The 24,778-nt window shown below is 41.2% G+C and overlaps 1 protein-coding gene across 2 annotated transcripts in view; it reads right to left on the reverse strand.

The window, feature by feature from the left end:
• Positions 1–24,778, reverse strand: part of LOC140493773 (transmembrane protein 263-like) — a 155,938-nt gene that overhangs the window by 62,545 nt on the left and 68,615 nt on the right. Inside the window, exon 3 of one of the 2 annotated variants that reach the window (XM_072592635.1) lies at positions 1,320–1,385. The exons of the other annotated variant lie outside the window; for it this stretch is intronic. Coding sequence (XP_072448736.1) covers positions 1,320–1,385 — 66 coding nt within the window. The remainder of the gene's footprint in view (positions 1–1,319; positions 1,386–24,778) is intronic. 2 annotated transcript variants of the gene reach the window in all.

The raw sequence follows: 24,778 nt of genomic DNA on the forward strand, positions 1-24,778 counted from the left end.
ACACAGAGCGAGACACAGAGAGAGAGACACAGAGAGAGAGACACAGAGAGAGAGACACAGAGAGAGAGACACAGAGCGAGACACACAGTGGCAGAGAGAGCGAGACACACAGAGTCAGAGAGAGAGACACAGAGAGAGAGAGAGAGACACAGAGAGAGAGAGAGAGAGAGAGAGACACAGAGAGACAGAGAGAGAGAGAGGGACACATAGACACACAGACAGAGAGAGAGAGAGAGAGAGAGAGAGAGAGAGAGAGAGAGGCGCCTTGTGCTTGCGGAAATCAAACAAAACCAGACCAGAGAAAAGCTGAGCTTGGAGAGCTGGCCACTCCCCTTTCATTGTACAAATGTTTTTATTTTAACTTGAAAGCCACTTTTACTGAGGCAGTCTCTGTTAGCTATAAGCAAATTGACAGTAATATACATCTGAACCAGACATCTTGGTAACTCTGCCTCGTACAACACGACTGAAAAAAACCCAAGGACAACACAACCTTGTTAAGGGAGTAGCATGGTCACAATACTGGCTGCTTTTTGTAAGTGAGTCCAACAAACAGAAGGCAATTCCCATGGAATGAAATGAGCTTTGAGGTGAAGTTAAAAAGATAAAAAAGGATGAACAAATAAGGGATAGACTATTCTTGCTGGGGGTGTAGATGGCAGACAGATAATGGATTTGACAGGCAACAAGAAGCAGAGACAAGTCAGTTGAAGGCCTCCATCTTGGGAATCTAACAATGGCTCTACATTCTTACTGAACAGTGAATATGGATAAAAATAAAAATTGAGGGGGAATTAAGCCCCATTACTACAAGAAGCCTGATATCACCTTTTCCAATTGATCCTACATTGAGGAACCATTATAGCAAAACAGAGTAAACAAATGGTTCAATGTGGACATCAAATATATCTTGGAGGGTTATAGACTAGTTAAAGACATTTGCCTGTATAGTTAGAAGATTGTTTATGTTCCTGAGAAGGATTACGATGGGAAATATAATGAGACTTTTACTGGAGATCAGTAGGCACAGAACTTGGGGCTTCTTTTTGATTTTCTGGGACTACTTCGTCATTCTCACTCTCTCCTTTATTAGCTGAAGGCATGCAGCAACATTTTGTTCTGCAGTTTGATAACATGAACTATGTGGACTTGCATTGAAGGAGAATGAGAATAATCTTCAAAAGTTACCAATTAAACGTCAAACCACAACACACAAGGAAGCATTTATTTTCTAGATGGTATAGTACTGGCACAAAATAATAAGCATAAGGTAGCAAAAGGTCACACCAAATAACAAATATTACAAAAAAAAGACTCACCTCTAAATAAACCTTCCCAGACTGGCGTTGTCACAACTAACAGGTTCCTATCACCTAAGCACACAGCTGGAACAGAAGACCACAATCTCAGAGTTAAATTTAGAGATGTAGAGTCATAGAGATTTACAGCATGGAAACAGACCCTTCAGTCCAACCCGTCCACGCCGACCAGATATCCCAACACAATCTAGTCCCACCAGCCAGCACCCGGCCCATTTCCCTCCAAAACCTTCCTATTCATACACCCATCCAGGTGCCTTTTAAATGTTTCAGTTGTACCAGCCTCCACCACTTCCTCTGGCAGCTCATTCCATACACGTACCATCCTCTGCGTGAAAACGTTGCCCCTTCAGTCTCTTTCATATCTTTCCCCTCTCACCCTAAACCTATGCCCTCTAGTTCTGGACTCCCCCACCCCAAGGAAAAGACTTTGCCTATTTACCCTATCCATGCCCCTCATAATTTTGTAAACCTCTATAAGGTCACCCCTCAGCCTCCAACACTCCAGGGAAAACAACCCCAGCCTGTTCAGTCTCTTTATAGCTCAAATCCTCCTACCCTGACAACATCCTTGTAAATCTTTTCTGAACCCTTTCAAGTTTCACACTATAACAGCATGCACTACATTTTCCCCCGAAATGGCTCCCTGACATACATAGCCTTCAGCTCGAGATACAATACTTATTTGTAATAACTCATTGCTTCAGTGATTTGAGGATTTCAGAGTTCCTGATTAGCTTAGTGTTTCTTTGTTGACAGATCATAAGATGTAGGAGCAGAATTAGGTTACTTGGCCCAGTCAGTCATGTTTGTGAAATCTTCTATTTCTCCTCGTAACCTTTAAAGCTTTACTTATCAAGAACCATGTCTTAACATAGTTTTAAAAATCTCTCTTCCTGGCACCATCCCGATCTTAATTCCAGCCCCTCTACAACTTCCCCATTTCAATCTAACCAACCATGCAAGCCTCCGTCTTCAACTCACTCCTTTTCCTGTTGAGTTCAGGATGAAACCTGTTTGTTCTTCTCGAAGAGTGACTGAAGGAACATCTCAGTATTGTATATCCTGAGTAAGAGGTCTCTGCCAAGACTCCAGAGATAACCATATATGATTTGAGACTTAACCACACATGCCAGATTATAATGACAGGCTTCAGAACAGGCTACAAACTACCTTTTTGGCCTTCAGTAACTAAAGGGCAAAACAGTTGAACTTTTTGGAAGTGAATCTTGATAGACAAATTTGCTTTGTCTCCCTTTTGATAAAAAAAGGTTTACCTGCATGCTTAGGGTTAGCAGGATAAATATTTATATTTGTGTATGAGCAATCAGTTTATGTTGACGTGTTCTTGTATCTTTGCTGAAATTTGGTTTTGATAATAAAGCAATAGCAACGTTTAGTGAAATACCTGGTTAGCCGATCGCTTCAAGACTTGATGTAGATAAGGCTTTTTGGTTCACTAATTTGCAAGCTGGGAAAAGTCAGAATGGTAGAGTCATAGCTATCACAGCACAGAAAGACCCTTGGCCCATTTCATTGTTGCCTTGTATGCTGCAGCATTTTAAGTGCCTGATTGGCCAAAATACTGGTTTCCATGTGAATCATTCAAGTAATAGCACTGTTATGGATTGGGGAACATCCATCTTCACTGAGTTTGACAAAAATAGGGATAGGGAAAAGAGACAAAGTCTTTTCCCTGCGATGGGGGAATCCAGAACTAAAGGGCACAGTTTTAGGATGAGAGGGGAAGATGTAACTTTTTCACACAGAGGGTGGTGAGAGTACGGAATGAACTACCAGAGTAAGTGGTGGAGGCTGGTATAAATGCAACATTTAAAAGACATCTGGATGGGCATACGAATTGGAAGGGTTTAGAGGGATATAGGCCAAGTGCTGGCTAAAGGGACTAGTTTACCTTAGGATAGGATAGCTGATCAGCCTGAATGAGTTGGACCAAAAGGTCTGTTTCAATGCTGTACTCTATGACACAGGGGAGTTCTGTGGAGTCCCATCCCTTTGATTCTGCTCATGCCCCACAATACATGCTCAAAATCAAAAATAAAAACCCAAGTAAACACCAAAGGATGCAAAATAACAACATATCATTGTACAATCTGTATTGGAAATTTGCAGAGTGCTCAATGTGAGCACAATCATTTCACTTGTGCTTTATGCCTCAAGTTTAAAAATTCTTCTCTGGATGGTACAATTTTCAAATGACCTCAAAGTTGGGGGAAACCTTTTCAGAATGCTTCTGAAACCCCTTCCCATATTAGTTGCAGCTGATGCATTTTCTTTCATCTGAATCAATTTATGTTGTCCAGTGATATTTTATATTCAAATAAACACAAGCTTCATTGCCTTACAATTTCCTCCTTTTAAGCTTTAGCCAGTGTCCTGAAAGATGCTTACGAATTATTGATTAATATGCTGCATGTGGAATACCATGATAGTAAGATTGCCTTGAGGAGAAAAACAACATGAAACCTCAAACTACATTAAATTAAACAATCAAGCTTGAAGTGCACCAGTTTTTTTTTTAACTACTTCCAACCTTAAAAAGTCAAGCATTTGGGAAAGCTCACCTTAAACAAACCTCCATATATTACCATCTGGCTGGGCAGTCTAAATATAGCATTAAGCAGCTGAAACATACTATTGTCAGGGAATCATTGGTCATTCTCCAGTCAGGAAACTGGAGAAATCGGAGTTCAACCCTTGTGGTTGGAGGGTTCCTAGGCGCAAGATGAGGCACTCTTCCTCCAGCCTCCTCCATGCACCACCCACACCCTCCACCTCCTCCATGATGTTCGCTTCCCCGGTCCCCGTCGCCTTATCTTCACCATGGACATCCAGTCCCTGTACACCTCCATCCCCCATCATGAAGGACTCAAAGCCCTCTGCTTCTTCCTTTCCCGCCATAACTTCGACTGACTGAACTGGTCCTCACCCTCAACAACTTCTCTTTCCAATCCTCCCACTTCCTCCAAACCAAAGGAGAAGCCATGGGTTCCCGCATGGGTCCCAGCTATGCCTGCCTCTTCGTAGGATATGTGGAACAGTCCAACTTCCGCAGCTACACTGGCACCACCCCCCATCTTTTCCTCCGCTACATTGATGACTGTATCGGCACTGCCTCGTGCTCCCACGAGGAGGTTGAACAGTTCATCCACTTTACCAACACCTTCCACCCCGACCTCAAATTTACCTGGAACGTCTCAGACTCCTCCTCCCCTTCCTAGACCCCTCCATCTCTATCTCGGACGACCGAATCAACACGGACTTATACTATAAACTGACCAACTCCCACAGCTACCTAGACTACACCTCCTCCCACCCTGCCCCCTGTAAAAACGCCATCCCATATTCCCAATTCCTTCGTCTCCGCCACATCTGCTCCCAGGAGGACCAGTTCCAATACCGTACAACCCAGATGGCCTCCTTCTTCAAAGACCACAATTTACCCCCAGACGTGATCGACGATGCTCTCCACCGCATCTCCTCCACTTTCCGCTCCTCCGCCCTTGTGCCCCGCCTCCAGGACAGAACCCCACTGGTTCTCACCTACCACCTCATCCGCCATCATTTCCGCCACCTCCAAACGGACCCCACCACCAGGGATGTATTTCCCTCCCCTCCCCTATCAGCGTTCCGAAAAGATCACTCCCTCTGTGACTCCCTTGTCAGATCCACACCCTCCACCAACCCAACCTCCACTCCCAGCACCTTCCCCTGCAACCACAAGAAATGCAAAACTTGCGCCCACACCTCCCCCCTTACTTCCCTCCAAGGCCCCAAGGGATCCTTCTATATCCGCCACAAATTCACCTGCACCTCCACACACATCATTTACTGCATCCACTGCACCCGATGTGGCCTCCTCTATATTGGGGAGACAGGCCGCCTACTTGCGGAACGTTTCAGAGAACACCTCTGGGACACCCGGACCAACCAACCCAACCACCCCGTGGCTCAACACTTCAACTCCCTCTCCCACTCCACCAAGGACATGCAAGTCCTTGGACTCCTCCATCGCCAGACCATAGCAACACAACGGCTGGAGGAAGAGCGCCTCATCTTCCGCCTAGGAACCCTCCAACCACAAGGGATGAACTCAGATTTCTCCAGTTTCCTCATTTCTCCTCCCCCCACCTTGTCTCAGTCCCACCCCTCGAACTCAGCACCGCCTTCTTGACCTGCAATCTTCTTCCTGACCTCTCCACCCCCACCCTACTCCAGCCTATCACCCTCACCTTAACCTCCTTCCACCTATCACATTTCTAACGCCCCTCCCCCAAGTCCTTCCTCCCTACCTTTTATGTTCGCCTGCTGGACACACTTTCCTCATTTCTGAAGAAGGGCTCATGCCCGAAATGTCGATTCTCCTGTTCCTTGGATGCTGCCTGATCTGCTGTGCCTTTCCAGCAACACATTTTCAGCGCTGACAACAAACAACAACTTTCTCTTAAAGTTGTACTGAGTCACTATAAAAATGACAGCTTTGTTTGCAGTTTCACCATTGCAACAAAATTTAGTGTCAATTTGGTGGAGCAACCAACAAGTATTTAAGAACTGAAAATGTTGAATTGTTTCAAAGTCATAAAAAAAGTGCAGCAACTACTTTTGAAGCTACAAACGTATAGGAGTGAGAAATTGAGGACAATAGTGTAGCACTGATGTTTCTTGACAGCTCCAAACTTACCTATTGTCCTCAGGCAATTTGGAAAAAGTGCCCTTGCAGCTTACTAACCAGACTGTACTGTAACAGAATTACGCAGTTTGAAATCAAAAGTTCTCACAAAGCTAATCTTTGCACAGAAAGGTAAAACCATCTTTCCAAGTGTCAAAACAAGTGCCTGATAGTTTTACAAATGCAGAGTATTAGCACTATATAAAGTAATAGCTACATATTTAGGTGTCTCTTTTTATTGCTATCGATACCAAACTGTCATAGGTGAAACTCAAAGTAAATTGTTCAAAATGTAACGGAGTACTCGGTAGCAGTGACGGAGTTGTGTGGAACCTTTTGCAATTAAGTAAAAAGGTCCAGTCATATTCTCGCAGTTTCTTGAAACAATAACCAATCCATATTGCAAGCAGTAACGTAGACCAAGTTTAATTTACATAAAGCTCGAACAGATTTAATGAACAAGTGATAATTTGCATTTCCAGAACAACTTATTTAAACATCCTCAGTCAAGCAAGCTGCTGCTCAAACTCAAGGATGCTCAGGTGTTGTCATCCTGGTTCTTGGTGTATAAGCATTCTAAGTTCTCCAAACAGGAACACAACACCCTCGAACTCAGCACCACCTCCCTAACCTGCAATCTTCTTCCTGACCTCTCCGCCCCCACCCCACTCCGGCCTATCACCCTCACCTTAACCTCCTTCCACCTATCACATTTCCAACGCCCCTCCCCCAAGTCCCTCCTCCCTACCTTTTATCTTAGCCTGCTGGACACACTTTCCTTATTCCTGAAGAAGGGCTCAGTGTAGTAGAAACAGAGTACACAGATCTAGGTCCACTATCATAAATTACTCAGAGTAAAATGAAAAAAATCAAGAGGGCATTTTAAGGTAATCTAAAGGAACAATAGTTTTGCTTGATGAATAGGGTGTGGAATTTGGAATTGGTGGTGGAGGCAGATTCAAAACGTTTAAAGAAAACTCTCCTGTCACGAAAATAAGTTGTTACTGAAACAACGCAAACACTACCGTAACCAATATAACGGCAATTTTATGTACCACCAATATTCAAAATATACGACTTGCTTGCGGTGGCGAATAGTCTTGGGTGGTGGCTAAGCGTCCTTGATGGTCAAAGGGCAGTGGCTAATCGTCAGTGGCGTGTCTGCTGTGGCGAATGGTCCAACCCTGATTCATACACCCATCTAGATGCATTATAAATGCTGTAACTGTATCAGCCTCCATCACTTTCTCTGGCAACGCATTCCATCTGTGCATCAAACTCTGCATGAAAACACTGCTCCTTAGGTCCCTTTTAAAATTATTCCTCTCTCACCTTCAACCTATACCCTCTACCTTGGGAAAACGATCTTTCCTATTCATCCTATCAATGCCCCTCATATCAATGCCCCTCAAGATTTTATAAACCTGTATAAAGTCTCTGGCTCCAACGATCCAGGAAAAATAGCCCCAATCTATTGAGTCTCTCCCTATAACTGAAACCCTGGCAACATACTTGCTACAGATATGATCACTACAAATCATAATGGGGTCTGCCAGCTCTCACATCATGTATTTACAGTACATCGACTTGCCCTGCCTCGCTCTTTTAATTACTTATTTCATAATTCGATTTTTAAACATTTCTTACTGGTCTTTTAATTTGTAGCCTGTAAATATTTCCTTTTTTATCTTTAATCTGAAAGTGTCCTACAATAGATAGTAAATCAGTAGCTATCTTCAACGAATGAATTAGTGGCTTACGTGAGGTGTCACTCTTTTGTGCTCGGCCAATGAACTTGGTCTTCAATTTATTAGGTTTAAAAAAAAATTATGAGCCAAGAAACAAAGCAAGCTAAAGCACCTCTTGCCCAAATTCCCTGAACTATATGTCAACTCTGGTTGTGATCACTCCTTCCTGATCATGCATAGCTCACTCTTAAGTCTCTTCTCAACAAAAAGAGGTCAACATCCCAAAAATCTCCCTCAAACCATGACTTTGCGTAAATGGGGAAGCCATGGCACAGGTTGCAATACTGAGATTACTACTCTGGAAGGCCTGCGCTTCAATTTACCACCTAACTCCTGAAACCGATCCTTCAAGCCCTCCAAGCTACCCCTACCTATGTCATTAATTCCCACATCAACCACAACCATTGCTTGTTCACCATCCTCTTCCAAAAATTTATCCAAAAGTTCCATTAGCTCTCGAAGTCTTACACCAAGAGACCACATGGGACCATACAATATCTCATCTGCAAATTGGACTGTCAACCACTGGAATTAAGAAAACCACTGTAATCTTTCTAATCGGCCTCCCATCCTACCATTGTTTTTCCAACACAGCATTGGGCAGCATGGTCCTGTGATTCCCTCCTCCAGAGTCACGCACCCATGTTGCTCACAAAACAGGCTTTTAAAATGCCCTAGACATTAGACAGTTCCAAGGAGTCCTGGATTTCCTAAACGTGCAGACTCCTTTCCTTTCTACAAATGGTCATCCCTCCCCCACTCATTTCTACACTCCCCTCTTGCTTGCTGTTCACTTCTTGCACTATTCTACTTCAGGCCAAGTTTATTGGAACTTGCAATCCAGTATGATCTCCAGCATAAAATGGACTTCTCTAATTCAGAAATCAAACTGAAATCAGGGCAATTACAACTAAAATCTCATCCATAAAGCTGCTGCTGTCAGCCTCAAATCTTCTGATTATCTCCATGCAACCTGGGAATTAACTTACTCTTTCCTTTCCTCTATCTTACTGCAAACTAGTTACATTGTTGCTGTTCTCACAAATTTAAGCTTTTCAGCTTTGTATTAAACTGTACTCCTAGTGCTGACCCTGCAAAACAAACACTGGCAACCAGGAAGAATCCCTTCTCCAGATGATCCCTCATCTTGGTCCTGCCATTGGTAATTGTGCCTTGGATTGCTTGGCCACAACATTAGAACTCTCCATAATATCCCCAGATCTTGACTTCAATATACATGGTGACTAAGTATTAACACATGCAGTGCTCTGACCACTGCAGGCAATGTTTGACTTTATACTATCTCCCCTTACTGACCTAAAATGTCTTAAGGATGCTGTTTAAGTTTGAACCGCTATATATTCTAAATACAGGAACAAGTTAAAAATAATTCTCAACCTATTTGCAACCCTAAATTTAAAATTATCGAATTGTACAATCCACTTTTAAGTTCTTTGGTAATTTTAGCAAAACGCTGCTGCCTATTCTAAGCTTAAGTGTAAAGTCACAACTGCATCATAGTGAAAATTCATTTCTCCCACACATTGCAATTATTAGCCCTTGGCATTTTATTATTCATCATCACTAAGCTGCGAGTGATAATAGACACCAGTCTTCTAATGGCTAGAAGGTCCTCTATAATGACGTTATTGCTGCTATATGCTCGGCATAGCAGCTTTTTAGTTCGCAGCTGAGCACAAGAAAATGACGACTATTACAGTAATAAGCCAAGCCAACTGTTTTTCGGTTCTCGTTTAATTAGTACACACTGGGCAAATGATTCCAAGCCAGGTGCTCACCCATTTCTTCAGGCAAACATTTGAAATTCAAAATAAAACTGAGTGGAACATGTAAAATCTTTGCTTCAAATTCTGAGCATCTTTGTGTATTAGTCCAAAGTTTACAACAGTTAATTTAGAGCAAATTATTCTTTACCAAGAGTAAATTCGGTTGAACAATCAGCTTTATTTCAGCTGTCAAATTAATCTGAAATACTAGGTCATAGGAAGCAAACAAACAAAAGGGTAAGCTACACCTGACCCATTAAAGATCAAATAAAAGCAATAAAATTAACCATCTTGGTCTTCTACTTCTGATTTGTTGAAAATTTAGCTGTGCAATGTGGGAGTTGCTGCTTTTTTATCATCCTCCCTTGTCCTCGATAAGATGGAGAAGGGCTGCCTTCTTGAACCGCTGCTGACTATTTGCTTTAGATGCAAAAATTACAAGGGAGGGATTTCCAGGATCTTTGACCCAGTAATAATGAAGGTTGAACAATATTAGGGTCTGAACTTAACAGTCGGTTCAGAACGGTTTTGGCTATATAATTGCATCATCATTAAAACCACTATTGTTATTTGCAATAACATTGCCCAACTTGGCTTGGTCTCAGTTCCAGCTGTTCTGAAATCCTAATGCCCATTTTTGATATCTCTTGCCTTCATGTCTTGTCTCCCAACATGAGCAGTGTTATCACTGGACTGTTAATCCAGAGACCCAGGTAATGTTCTGGGGACCACAGTTCAAATCTCACCATGGCAGACAGAGGAATTTTAATTCAATAAAAGAAAACTCTGGAATTAGGAGTCTAAATGATGACCATGAATCCATGTCAATTGTCAGCAAAGACCCATCTGGTTCACTCAACTCCCTCAGGAAAGGAAGTCTGCCATCCTTACCTGGTCTGGCCTACATGTGGCTGACTCTTAACTGCCCTCTGGGCAGTTGGGGATTGGCAAGAAATGCTGGTTGAGCCAACGATGCCACATCCAGGAACAAATTTTTAAAACATGAAGTGGAGGTCATCCAAAACTCTCCTGGCCTTGCCTTAACTTACAAGTTCTGTTTGTAGATTGTAAACTCATAATAACTGTGAATGGAGCAGCATCTTCATTTTAAAATTCTGATCTTTTGCTTTGCTATTCAGTCTCTGTAACAATCCCCACCATCCTCACAACCCTCCAAGAGATCCATACTCATCTAATTCTGGTCCTTTAATCATTGCTGATTTTAGTCATGACCATGACTCAGTTGCATGGCCTGACATTTGCAATTACTTTCGACAACTCTGTCCCACAATTTTCCTTTAGGCACTCCTTCAGATTGAATTAATTGAACAAGCTTTTGGAATTCTGATTGAATACCCACACCTATAGCTTCGGTGCATACTTTGCTTCATACAGCGGTGATCAAACTGGTGATACTTCATTAGGTTAAAAGATGCTATATGGAAAGCGAGTATATCGTTGCCAAGCAAGCACATGAGCAGGACTAAGCCATTCAGCTCCTTCAGCCTACTCGACTATTTAATAAGATCACGACCAATCTGCTCTCAACAATATTCCTGTCCAATTTATAAGGCAACCCACCCATTTCAAGCATGAATCAAGCAAATCTTATCTGAACTGCTCCAACCCATTTACGTCCTATTGTATATAACAGCTTGATGTGGTCTCACAAATGTCTGTATCACTGAGGCATAACTTCCCTACTTGGGCATAAAACTCTTTTCACAAAATACACAATCAACTTTCTTCATTATTTGCTATACCTGCATACTAAACTTTGGAAATTCACACATTTGGGCACTCTGGTTACTCTGCACCTCTTAGCTCTTCAACCTCTGACCACTGAGGTCAATTGCGTCTTTATTCTTGCTGCTGAAGTAGAATTTCACATTATTTTTTCCCACATTATTCTCCATTTGCCAAATCTTTGACCACTCAATCTATATATACACATATACCTCTTTATAGCCTCCATATGTCCTCTTAACCACCTGCCTTTTTACCTTACTTTGTGACCTCAGCAAATTTAGCAACTGGGTAAAAACAATGACTGCAGATGCTGGAAACCAAATTCTGGATTAGTGGTGCTGGAAGAGCACATCAGTTCAGGCAGCATCCAAGTAGCTTCGAAATCGACGTTTCAGGCAAAAGCCCTTCATCAGGAATAAAGGCAGTGAGCCTGAAGCTTAGCAACTGCACCATTCATTCCATCATTGACAACTGTATAATAAGACCGGAGCTCTGATCCCTGGGGCACACCAGTCAGTCCATTTTAGCACCAGCAGATCCACTTATGGTGACATTATGCTCATACTTAGCAAGTCAATGTCCTGCACATGTAAATATGTTCCACATGCCATAATGGTTATCTTCTACACTAACTTTCGCAGTAACAACTGTTCAAGAAATCCAAGCATGATACATGCACTGGTTCCCTTTGATGCACAGCACATGTTACCAACTCAGTGAAGTCTGATAAATTGGTTAAACCTGATTTTCCTTTCATAAATCAACTTTGACTTCTGCTGACGACATTGAATTTATCAAAAGGGCCCTGCTATAATATTTGTCATAGGGAAAATGTTAAGTTAACTGGCTTGCAGTTTGCCTTTGTCTCCCTTTTTGAGTAAAGGAGTCAGTTATCTTCCAATCTAAGGGAGGTTACTGATATCATCTACTAGAAAGACTAATGCAAAGTAACTGGTAAATCATCTGCCAATTTCATTTTCCATTATTAATATTCCAAAAGACCAATTCTCAGTTAACACTTTTGTAACCAGAAATTTATTTTTCTATTTTTGTCTAGCTTCCTCTCGCACTCTAATTTGACAATTTTTAATCATTATTTACTCTTTTTAATATTCTGTCCAATACTTTGACCTACTACTCAAACTTCTCAGCCTCCCCTCAATCGATGACAATGTTATCAATAACATACCATTCAGCTACCTGGGTAGCATGATTTCCTATGTTTGGGCAGTTAATAGTTACTCTTTTGAACTTTGCTTTTCACACTAGTGGGTGCATTTAACAGGAAGAGGGATATTTAAAAAACAAGAGCATGAATCCCCACGTTCAGCAGCACAAAATTGATCTTAATTCGGAGCTCCTTCACCACACGTGTAAGAGACCAGAGACAGCTCTGAAACTGGCTTTCACATAGGGCCCATTTGCCCACTTAATTACAGCTCAGAACAGAGGTCAGTAACACACAACCCAATAGAGGATTTTTATACATACTTCATTACAATAGGTACATGCAACACTGACACCAGCGCTTGTCACATGCCCTCTGACCTACACATCCAATCCTATGAATGCACGATCAATGATAGATATCTTCATGGCCCACCTTAGGTCCTTCCATCATCTAGTGACATTGGCCAGGATCCTATCAACCCTCTTTGGCCCCTTATGATTATTGAGCACATTCCGACACTATTTAATATGTCCCTTCCTCGATATTTGCCAACAGCATTATCGACTTGCTTTTTACTTGCTTTTGACCTTTTAAACTCAGTCAAGCAATTCACTCCCCTTGCTGATCTTAGTACAGAAGATCAAGGAGGATGTTCATTTCTACCAATTGGTATATTATTTATAACATCAACTCTAGTAGTTACGTATTAAGTTATACACAGTTAATTTTAGGAGCAGTTTCCCGCTGAACTGACTGGTGAAGCGGCAGTTGTTTATTCGAGATCTTAGTGACCCTGTTTCAAAATGGTTGTTGTCCCCTTGCCTCTTGGAACTCCGACGAGGTTATCTTGTTTGTACCTTATTGTTGTTCTAACCTTGCTAATGGAGAAAGAAGTTTCTTCAAGGATATTTTTGAAACTAATGTCTACATCTGAGGCTAACTGCCTTCAGAAAGTACATTCCCCAACACCTAATAAATTTAATACTAAAATGTAATTGTAATTATTTCAAAAGCTTCATCTTAGGTCAATCAAGCTTTTCCTTTCTAGTTCACATAAAAATCAGAAAGTTCTTATCAGATGTTCTTCATCACAGTTGCCGTATCAGAGTCTTCCTCTTTGCATTCCAGTCTCATCTTACTGAGACTCAGAGGCAGTTTTTTGTCTGGCTGTGAAGGCCATGATTTGAGCTACATGAAATGTTCCATCAGTTCAAATTTCCTTCAATTGTCTGTCAATTGAAAAGAAAACCCTCTCAGAGCCTAAATTTGTCATGATTAGCCATAGGCAACTATAGTGAGGGTATTAAACTCCTCCTACAGCATTAGAATCCTGGTTCATCTGGAATGTTATCTTGGAACGGCTTCATTCTTTCAAAACTCTGTGCAACTTCAAGGATCGCTGAACACAGCTGCATTAGATACTAGAGCTAAATAATACTAGAGATTTGGCGTCAAATGGGAGTTTAATTATTCATTGCAACAAGGCTGGACAAGCTCCCAGAGAATGAGATGTAGATTCCTGATCCTGAATCTGCCAGCTCATTCCTAGCCATCCTAATCACCTTCATATTTCACTATAAATTATGATCTTCAGCAAACCATTCCATTTTCTCTGATAAAGTCTGGTGGGCCAACCAGCAAAGCTGATAATTGTGGGCAGGTTAATCATTTGGATTCCACCAGACTAGCTCTTTAATCTTTCGAAGAGTAGGTATCACCTGGGAGCCTGGAGTGACTTCACTTTGACCTTCTAAAACCACATCTTTGTTTTACAGCATTGAACATTTCCCTCACCAGCCAGAAACCACTCTGCCCATCCAGCTGCTGTCAAGACAGAATATCTGTACATCGTCTTTCTCCATTTCACTCATTTCCATTCAACTTCCAACATCAACAGATCAGCATGTCATTTTCCACTTGGGAATCCCACAGCTTTCAGGACTAATTGTCAAGCTCAATAATTTAACAACTTAAACACATTCTTCCATGCCTGTGCCCACCCCACCACACCCTATGAGCATATCGTGACATCAGTTGCTTTCGCGCAGCAAACTCAATTTTACTTATTGATGGTCCCCATTATTAGCTTTCCGTTCTCCTGGGCATCATCCACACTTGAGGTAAAAACAATGACTGCAGATGCTGGAAACCAGATTCTGGATTAGTGGTGCTGGAAGAGCACAGCAGTTCAGGCAGCATCCAAATAGCTTCGAAATCGACGTTTCGGGCAAAAGCCCTTGAAGGGCTTTTGCCCGAAACGTCGATTTCGAAGCTAGTTGGATGCTGCCTGAACTGCTGTGCTCTTTCAGCACCACTAATCCAGAATCATCCACACTTGGTTTCCTTACTGACGTTCTCTCACTCTCTAGGCTCCATCTCGGTCTACCCACTCACTCCTTCCCGCCCGCCCTCTCCACCACTGTCAAACTTAGAAAAACCAAAATGACACAGTTCAGTTTGCAAGTGATGGTAACCCATGAGGGTTTTCAAACTGCCACTGAGGCCTCAGAACCATACAAGCTGGAAGAAAATGCTAACAAAAACATTAAATCATGGCTAAATTGCAAAATAACAGTTTACATTACTGACAGCATTCTTAACCCAGTCAAAATGCTGAAAATGAACACTCAGACTGAAACTTGTAATCTAGGCTGTGCAGTACTGAAGGTCATTCTTCAAAGTACTTTCTTGCATTAAACTAAAGCCGGTGTCTGTTCAGTGGACATTGCTGATACCATGCACTACCCAGAAGTACAGGACAGCTTTATGGCAAATCCAAAACTGAAATAAACTGAATTGATCTTCAACTTATCCCAAAAAATCGACAGCCTATTTTAAGACAAAATCCTCTCCAAAACTGTTACAGAAGCTGTAAAATAGAGGATGTAAAAGGGTACTTGATAAATGCATTTTTTTTTGTTAATATCCTGAGGTGCAAAAAGAATTGGCAAACTTCCAAGCATATTGTACTGTCAAATAAAACTCAGCTGCTGCTTCCAAAATAAAAAGCCTGGTTTTGCACAATGTACACTTGACTTCTCAGTGATAACATGATGCAGGTCACCTACACTAGTCACTGCTCTCATTTAGCTAAGAAAAACCACACAAAATTTGAGTTGATTTCACTTTGTGGATATTGATCCAACAAACAGTGGGAAAAAAAACATCATATCCATACATTGTTACCCTAATCCTGAGAATGATCATTGTCAGCAAATTCTGCTTTCTTATATGACCATACATCGCATGGAAGAGAAAATAGCTAACAGTATGACATCAACGAAGGCAAAAAAAATTGATAGATTCCAGGAAGCAGAATAAGAAATTCATGGATTAAGCAAAAAGAGGTTCTTCGCTGAACTCAGAGCACAAATTGTGATGGCTACAAGTTGTGTGTAGTTGATGTGCTATTACTGTAATTAATTTTTGTGTATTATACATAAGATTAAAACATTTTGATAAAGAACTGCTAAGTTTCTCTACACTTCTTATTCCTTTCCGCTGCTCAAGGAGAGTGGCAACCATATAAACAGAAATATGTATTCATGATTCTCATTTACACGTTGCAAATCAATTTTCTACAATGCTGCCAGGCCACGGTTGCTAATTAGTAGATCATTAGGCAGCTAATTTTGTACCACAGATTAGAATTCACCCATCACCACCTACATCCAACCCTGCTTAAATAATGAGGAATTTTGATGAACTTCCATGTTCCTTCCCTCAAGGGAGATGCAGAGCTTTGCTGAGCGATTAAAAACACAGCCTCATTAATGCATTTTCTTCCATTTCTCATACAGACAGAGTAATAAGCACAGGAAAAATAGAATGGTGAAACAGTCTTCAGATGTCCATTTTACAGGTTAAATCTGTAACTACATTTTTCTTGGAACGACCATTTTGGTCTGTCACTACAACAACAGTATTTTCCATTAAACTGTTTATTTAAAACTTATATATGTATTATTTCTCTCCTGCCACAGTGTTGTAGGACATATCACCCAACTGAACACGCAACCTTAACAGTGACTGGTTAATTTATCCACCAAGCAATCCTGGAGGACTGATAATTTTCTCAAGCTAAATTTACAAAGACTTGTCGAATCATAGCTCCCACACCAACTTCATACCCTCACTAAGGACCTAATCTCCCAACCTGGCTACTACATTAAGTTATTCCAGTCAGTTTGTCTCTGTTAAAGTACCTATTCAAGATGGCTCAAGGAATCCCTAATGGACTCTACCTGTAAGCCTCTCTTGGTTCATCCTGGAGATTGTACTTTGTGGTAGGCTGGAATATTCAACTCTTACTGACAGTTTAGTTTAAATTATTACTTTTATTTTCCAATGGCATGCATGTTACATTATAACATGATAATTAGAACAGACAACAGGACGTTGAACCTATCAACAAAGACGGCATACTTAAACTACTGGACCTGTGCCTCACAACACACTTCACATTCAACAACCAGATATACGAACAAATCAATGGAACACCCATGGGCTCACCGATCTCTGGACTCATAGCAGAAGCAGTAACGCCAAGGTTAGAACAAACAAACAGTCTTACCGCAAATTCAACCCAAACTCTGGGTCAGATATGTGGATGACACCTTTGTAATCATTAAAAACACAGAAATAGAGAACACACACCAGATCATCAACGCCACACTCACAGGAATCCGATTCCACACTCACAGGAATCCGATTCACCAGAGAGGAAGGAAAGGATAACCAACTCCCATTCCTAGACGTGACGGTACAGAGAACACCGAATGGAGAATTCACCACAAAAGGTATACAGGAAAGCCACACACACAGACCAAGTCTGTGTGTTGGGCTGGTTGCTTTCATAGAGGTAAAAACAATGAGGTAAAAACAAACGAAGTTACATCAAGACACTATTCAAAAGGGCCACAACACACTGCAGCACACAAGAACTGCAAAAAAAAAGGGGGAAGAAGAACACCTATACAATGTATTCGCCAAAAACGGATACCCTCACAATTTCATCAACAGATGCCTAAAGGAGAGACAACGGAACGAGGACATGCCGCAACCCAAAGGACTAGCCACACTACCATACATCAAAAACATTTCCGAACTGACAGCGATACTACTGCAACCACTAGGACTCATAACAGCACACAAATCATAGCCACTCTCAGACAACTCACCAGAATGAAGGACCCGATACCCAGCATGAGCAAAACCAATGTAGTGTACAAAATCCCATGCAAGGACGGCACAAAACACTACATCGGACAAACAGGAAGACAGCTAACGATCCGTATACACGAACACCAACTAGCCACGAAACGACACGACCAGCTATCCTTAGTAGCCACACACGCAGATGACAAGCAACATGAATTCGACTGGGACAACACTACTATTATAGGTTAAGCCAAACAGAACAGCCAGGGAATTCCTAGAGGCATGACACTCATCAACAGATTCTAACAAACACATCGACCTGGACCCAATATACCGGCCACTGCAGCGGACAGCTGGAACTAACAACCGGAAGCGGCAGAGACAAGCCACAATAATTGCCGGAGGAAACATCACAGAAGCGCTTCACAGGAGGCTCCCAAGCACTGAGGATGTCACCTCGACAGGGGACGAAACGTTTGCAATACAAATTCCCAGCTCGGTGAACAGAACCACAACAACGAGCACCTGAGCTACAAATCTTCTACCAAACTTTATAACATGATACCTGCAAGCCAGGCCTGAGCTAAGGTTTTAAAACCATTAGCAGAGTAGCGGTGCCAGCTCTTACCCTGAACAGCTCTCTCATGCTACTCCCCTTATTGCTGCAAACAAGCTGTCTTTATACAGAAATTGGTATTAAAACTATGACAATATCACATGTTCTTAAATCAGACAAGCAGCAATAAAATGGCAAAAGTTTGCCAAGGAAGAAAAACTCATTGACAGGTCTGAGTACACTTGACTAATTAAGCTACATGCACATCAAAGTGGGAAATGCTGATCAGGGCAGGCCAAATGGCCTATTGCCTTTAGTTAGATAAGCTTCCCTTTTAACAGTATCTCATAAAGAGAGACAAGTCTAAACTAGGCGGAAAATGTCATGAGGTAACCTCACTCAGCTAACATGCCCAGTATCATGGTCCTACAAAATGCCTTTTTCTTTTGAAATCATCTTGGATTCCCAAAATTAAATGCATAACATTTCCAGATCTCGAGCTCCAGGGAACAACACAAAACATTCAACAATGATGAGCAAGTGTACGCTCAAATTAGACCACAAAGAGTTAACTTTTCCACTAGCTTCCATCCTGTCTCTCCCCATCTCTGTGCCACTTGAACCCTTAAAACAGTGAATGTAATTTACAGAAGGATGTTTTCTCTCTCTCTCACACACACACACACACACACACACACACCTTCCAACTTTCTTACTATGTCAGGTTCAACTTTTGTGTTTTCCTAGCTTGTAAGGGTAATGAAATATTCACATTGCAGAACAGTCAAGATTGGGGAGCCTCATAAATTGAAATCTGCTCAGTGTGGTATACATGAAAATGTATCAGGATTGTTCTATTACGTGCATATTCCACTCAGCTTATTAAATTACAAATTATTTTCCTATTGAGTATGAGTTTTGTTAAGAGTCTTCAATATAAACCAGAAATTCAGTTATCCGAAATCCAACTGTGAAATATGCGCAGCTTCCAGCCCTCAGGGTGAGAAGGAAGTACTGCCACATATTCCACAAATGAACACATGTTATCACATTATTTACACTGATCCATTGACACGAAGAACAAATGTCTTTAATTCTTCTGACTCCTTGGCATCATGGTAGCCCACAAACCTACCAACACAATTAAACAGCGACAAATGAACCTAAAGGATCCAATAGATAACACCAGCAAAACTATCATTTACACGATACCATGCAAAAACTAAAAAAAAATCTGACAAACTAGCAGGAAACTTGCCACCAGCATACATGAACACCAATTGGCCACTGAAAGACACTACCTGCTATCACTAGTTTCTACACATACAAAGAAAGATAGCACTTTAAGTGGGACAACAACACATCCAAGGACAGGCAAAACAAAGACACGCATGAGAATTCTTAGAGGGATAGCATTCGAACCAGAACTCCATCAATAAACACACCAATTTGGACCCTATCTATCTTCCCTTGAAAAATAAGAAATGACATCACCCACCTTAAGAAACCAAGACCTATAAATAGAGAAGTGGGACATACCACCAGTACTTCACTGGAGACATTCACTGGTATTGTTACCTTGTCATGGTGACAAAATGTCTAAAAACAAACCTTCAAGCTCAGCGAGCCAACTTACATACTTACCATCAACCTAAGCTACAAATCTTCTCCAAATATTGCGAAATATAATTCCTGCCCTAGTTCTTCTTAGCAAAATGGAACACCTTGTATGTATCTAAATTAAACTCCATCTGCCACTTCTTGGTTCATTGGCCCAATTGATCAAAATCCCTTGGTAATCCTAGGTAACCTTCCTCACTGTCCAGGAGACTATCAATTTTGGCGTCATCTGCTAACTCAGCAACCATGCTTCTTGCACTTGCATCCAAATAATTTTATATAAATGACAACAGCAGACTGAGCACCAATCCTTGCGGAACATTGCTAACTACAGGTATACAGTCTGAAAAATATCCTATACCACCACCTTTTTCAGTTTGTTTGTTTTTTTTGTTTGGCCAAATTGCATTTCACTTCCTTGAATATAATATTTTGGATAATTTCCCCTTTATAAGCCATGGATTGGCCACTTTCCTGTTTTACTTTTGCACAGAAAGGAATGAACAATTGTTAATCTCTGAATATTTACCCTTGCCTTTCCACGGTCATCCTATTAAGCAATATTCCCCAATCTATCATAGCCAACTACAGTCTCGTATCATTGTATTCCCCTCTATTCTGATTCAGGATCTTGCTCTCCAAAATCAACGACATCACTCTCCAACTTGATGAAGAATTCAATTATGATCATCCAAGGGTTTTGACCAACTAGATAGTCAATTATTCCTTTGGCATCACACAATACCAAGTCTAAGATGGCCTGTTCTTTCATCGGTTCATAAATTCATTAGTCCAGAAAACCATTCCATAAACACTAAGTATTCTTCCTCCAAATTATCACTAATTTGATTTGCCCAATCCATGCGCAGATAAAGTCACCCAGAATTTCAGATCTTCCTTTATCGCATTCATCCTTAATTTCCTGTTTCATGTCATTCCTAACATCATTCCCAAAGTTTGGGATCTACACACAACCCCTTACCAAGTTTTTAGCCCCTTGGTATTTCTCAGCTCTACCCATAAAGATTCCACATCATTCGAGGTAATACCCTTGCTCACTATTAACTCTTTAATGTCCTCATTAACCAACAATTCAAATCCATTTCCTTTCCTTTTCATCTGTCCTTAACAAATACTGAATATCCCAGGATGTTCTGTTCCCATTCTATTGTCATTCTGACAAGTGCTTAAGCCATTTGCAGTCTTTAATGACTACATTTTTAACTTTCATGTTCTGTTAACCCCTCACCGTTTATCAGTCAGCCATCTGTTGCCACAACAACTGTTGCTATGTTTGAGTCTCCTAACCAATATACAAATGCAGAAGCTACAGCCTCCAATCAGTTGTATCTCAGTGGATACCACTCTCACCAGAGTCAAAATGTTCAGGTTTTGTGTCACTCCAGAGACTAAAGTACATAATCCAGACTAATTCAACTAAGAACTGAGGGAGTACTGCTATCACATCAAGCAACACCTGCTCATTGACACGCAGTTGGGGTTCTGCCTGGGCTACTCCACTCCTGACCGAATGACAGCCTTGATTCAAACACAAAGTCAAGAGCTGAAGTGAGAGCGACAGTCTTTGACATCAAAACTTGATTTGACAGTGTGGCATCAATCAGCCCAAGCAAAACTGGAATAAATAGGTATCGGGGGCAAACTCTCTGCTGGTTAGAGTCATATCTGGCACATCAGAAGATGGTCATGGTTGTTGTGGGTCAGTTATTGAAGCTCCAGGATATCTCTGAAGGATTCCCTAAGCATTGTGTCCTCAGCCCTACTACCTTCAGCTGCTTCAATGACCTTCCCTGCATCATAAAGGTCAGAGGTGAGGATGTTCAGCACTGTTTACTAATCCTCAATAGTGTCACAGTTCATGCTCAAATGCAACAAGATCTGGACAATATCCAGGCTTGAACTGAGAAGTGTTAAGTAACTATCACACGACACAAATGGCAGGTAATGATCATCAACAATTATAGAATCTAATTATCATCCCTTCACATTCAACAATGTTACTATCACTGAATCACCAACTATCAACATCTTTAGGGTTGCCAGTGACCAGTAACTCAACAATATTTACCACATAAACACAATGGCTCCAAGGCTCAGAAAACTGTAGCAAGTAACTCAACTTGTGACTCCACAAAGCCTGTTCATCGACGAAGCACAAATCAGGACTGTGATGAAATACTCCCCACTTGCCTGAATAGGTGCAGCTCCACCAACACTGAAGAGCTTGACACTTGTGACAAAGCTGCTCCTTAAACAAGATTATGCTGTCCTTGCTTTTTGTTTCAGAGGTCATAAAAGAAACCGACTCCAAAAAGTCTAAGTTGACAGGCTTTGACATCAATTTGATTATAGCTAACAGATACTGCCTCAGGCAACAGGCTTTCCAGTTTTTGAAGAAAATCACGTACAAATGATGGGGGAGTTTCCAGTTCTCCAAGCTCAGATTTACTCTGGTTTGGTTTGGGTTTTAGCAGTGTTTTGCTGGACCCAAAGGAGCAGGTCAGGGTGGTACTCTCACTCTGACTTCTCTCCTGTAAGACCCTATTTAATTTTTCCTTTTGTGCCAAGGGCTGTTTATGGGGATTGTTCCAAGTATTGGAGCAGCATCATTAAGTTGGGATAATTTGTCAGGTTTTTGAATAAGTTAAGTTATTCTGTATTCTATTCTCTTTTGTCTGTGATTCTTTTGGTCATCTTGTAAATAAATTATGTTTTGTTTAAAACTACATGGATTTGAAAAGCAGCAGCTCTCCTGCTTAAAACAGCTAGCAAAGGTTGGGTCTGAACTATCTTCTTGAAATGTTTGAGGGATCCGGCCTGGTCCATAACACACTGTTCAGGACAAACCAGCACACATTATTGACAACATTTCCACAAGCAGTGGGTAATACTTCCTACAAGATACACTGCAGAAATTAACCAAAACTCCTTTGACAGCACCTTCCAAACCCACAATCACTTTCATCTAGAAGGACATGGCAGTAGACGCATGGAAATACCACAAGCTGCAAGTTCTCCTCAAGCCACTCATCACCTTGATTTGCAAATATATGGCCATTTCTTAATCATCATTGGGTCAACATCCTGGAATTACATCCCTCAGAGTATTGTGGATTAACTACAACATGTGGACTGCAGCAGTTCACCACCACCTTCTCAACGAGGGGCAGCAATAAAGTGTTGGCCAGTGATGTCCACAACTCTCAGTGAACAAACAGAAAAATCCAAAGGTGTGTTTTGATGAGACATTAAGCATTGTCTACCCATTCAAGATGGTTTTGAAAAGTTCTATTACACTATTTAAGAGTGGGAAATTTGTAATATGCGTATTGCCATTTGTGGGAGCTTGCTTTGTGTAAACTGGATCCCAGATTTTCAATGTTACTATGGATCTAAAGTATTAAATTGATACGAAATGCTAGGAGACATCCAGAAGTCACAAAATATACTTCAGAAATGCAATTAATTTTCTTAACTCCACTTAATTAAATCTAGAAAGCTTAAATATAGACGAGTAGAATCAAGACACCTCATGTGTGCTGAGATCCTTCTGAAACTTAACCCACTAAATACCATCAGCTTCCAGGCATCAAATACTAAAAAGTTTCCTAAAACTTTCCCAACCCACTGAAACAGACTCAAGAATCTCAGACACCAAAAGATAATCTGAAAAGCATGTTTAGCATACACAAAAAAAAAGTCCTAAGATGCTTCACAGGGAGCTTCGTTAAACAAAAATAACCCCAAGACCTATCAGGAAACATCAGTCAAGTAACTAAGTACTCAATCAAGGTAGGTTTCAAGCTGAATGGAAATGGGAAAGATTAAAGGGTAGGAGTTCCAGAGCTCAAGGCAGCTACCAATGGTGGGCTCAAAAAAAAACTGGAATTACTTGAAGAGCTAGAAAACCAACTATCTTAAAAAGTTGAAAGGCTAGAGAAGTGTGAAGGAATAGGGAAGGGGCTGAGGGATTTGAGCACAATGACGAGAAGTTTAAAACGGTAGTGGAGAAGTTCAAAACGGTAGTGCTTGAGAACTATGACTTCATGTTCTCAATCCTAAATCATTAATCATAGGGATAAAAAAAAATGGGTGAACTGAATTTAGAGCAGGTTAGTGCTGCAGCACGAGTACTGCATTTTGGATGAATACACATGTAGAGATGATCTCAGATAGGAACTCAGCTGGCAGGACAGCAAATTAGACAAGTCTGAAGGTGACAGAGGAGAAAGGGCTTGAAATTGCACAAACCCCACTCCAGAATATTCTCCAAGGCACTTTATAATCACAGGAAATTCTTCAGAAGAATTTCCTAAGTTAGGAAATGTAGCAAGTAATTTACACACAAAATTCCACAAATACAATTATCCGTTTTTAATTATACTGGTTGAGAGATATGTTGTGTGCTGTCATCTCTGTGGTGGTGCTTAAACCCGCAATCTGTTGTGTCAGAGGCATATTACTGCCCACTGAAGCAATGGATGAAAGGATTTCAACACCATTCGTGATTCTGATTATCAATGAGTGTTAACCCAGATTCTAGCAAAAATGACACATTCACTTGATACTTCCTGCAACAAAAAAGCAACAGTTTAATCACTACTTTTTCTCCATGAGAAGGCACTCACAAGCTGTGGGCAAATGGAAAACTCTTCTTCTATGTAGCACAGCTACACCGAAAGATGGGTATCAAGATCTCAGAAAATAATGGATGCTCTTCAGAGCAGTTGCCTTGCGCTCAGGTGATGATGGAGTCTGCCATCTGGTGGGGAAAAGAGGCTTGAGTGAGGCTCATCCATTCCGACCAGATATTCCAAATTAGTCTAGTCCCATTTGCCAGCACTTGGCCTACATCCCTCTAGATCCTTCTTATCCGTATATCCATCCAGATGCCTTTTAAATGCTGTAATTATACCAGACTCCACCACCTCCTCTGGCAGCTCATTCCAGACAATGT

This window comes from Chiloscyllium punctatum, chromosome 22, assembly GCF_047496795.1.
Source record: "Chiloscyllium punctatum isolate Juve2018m chromosome 22, sChiPun1.3, whole genome shotgun sequence".
Classification (NCBI taxonomy): Eukaryota; Metazoa; Chordata; class Chondrichthyes; order Orectolobiformes; family Hemiscylliidae; genus Chiloscyllium; species Chiloscyllium punctatum.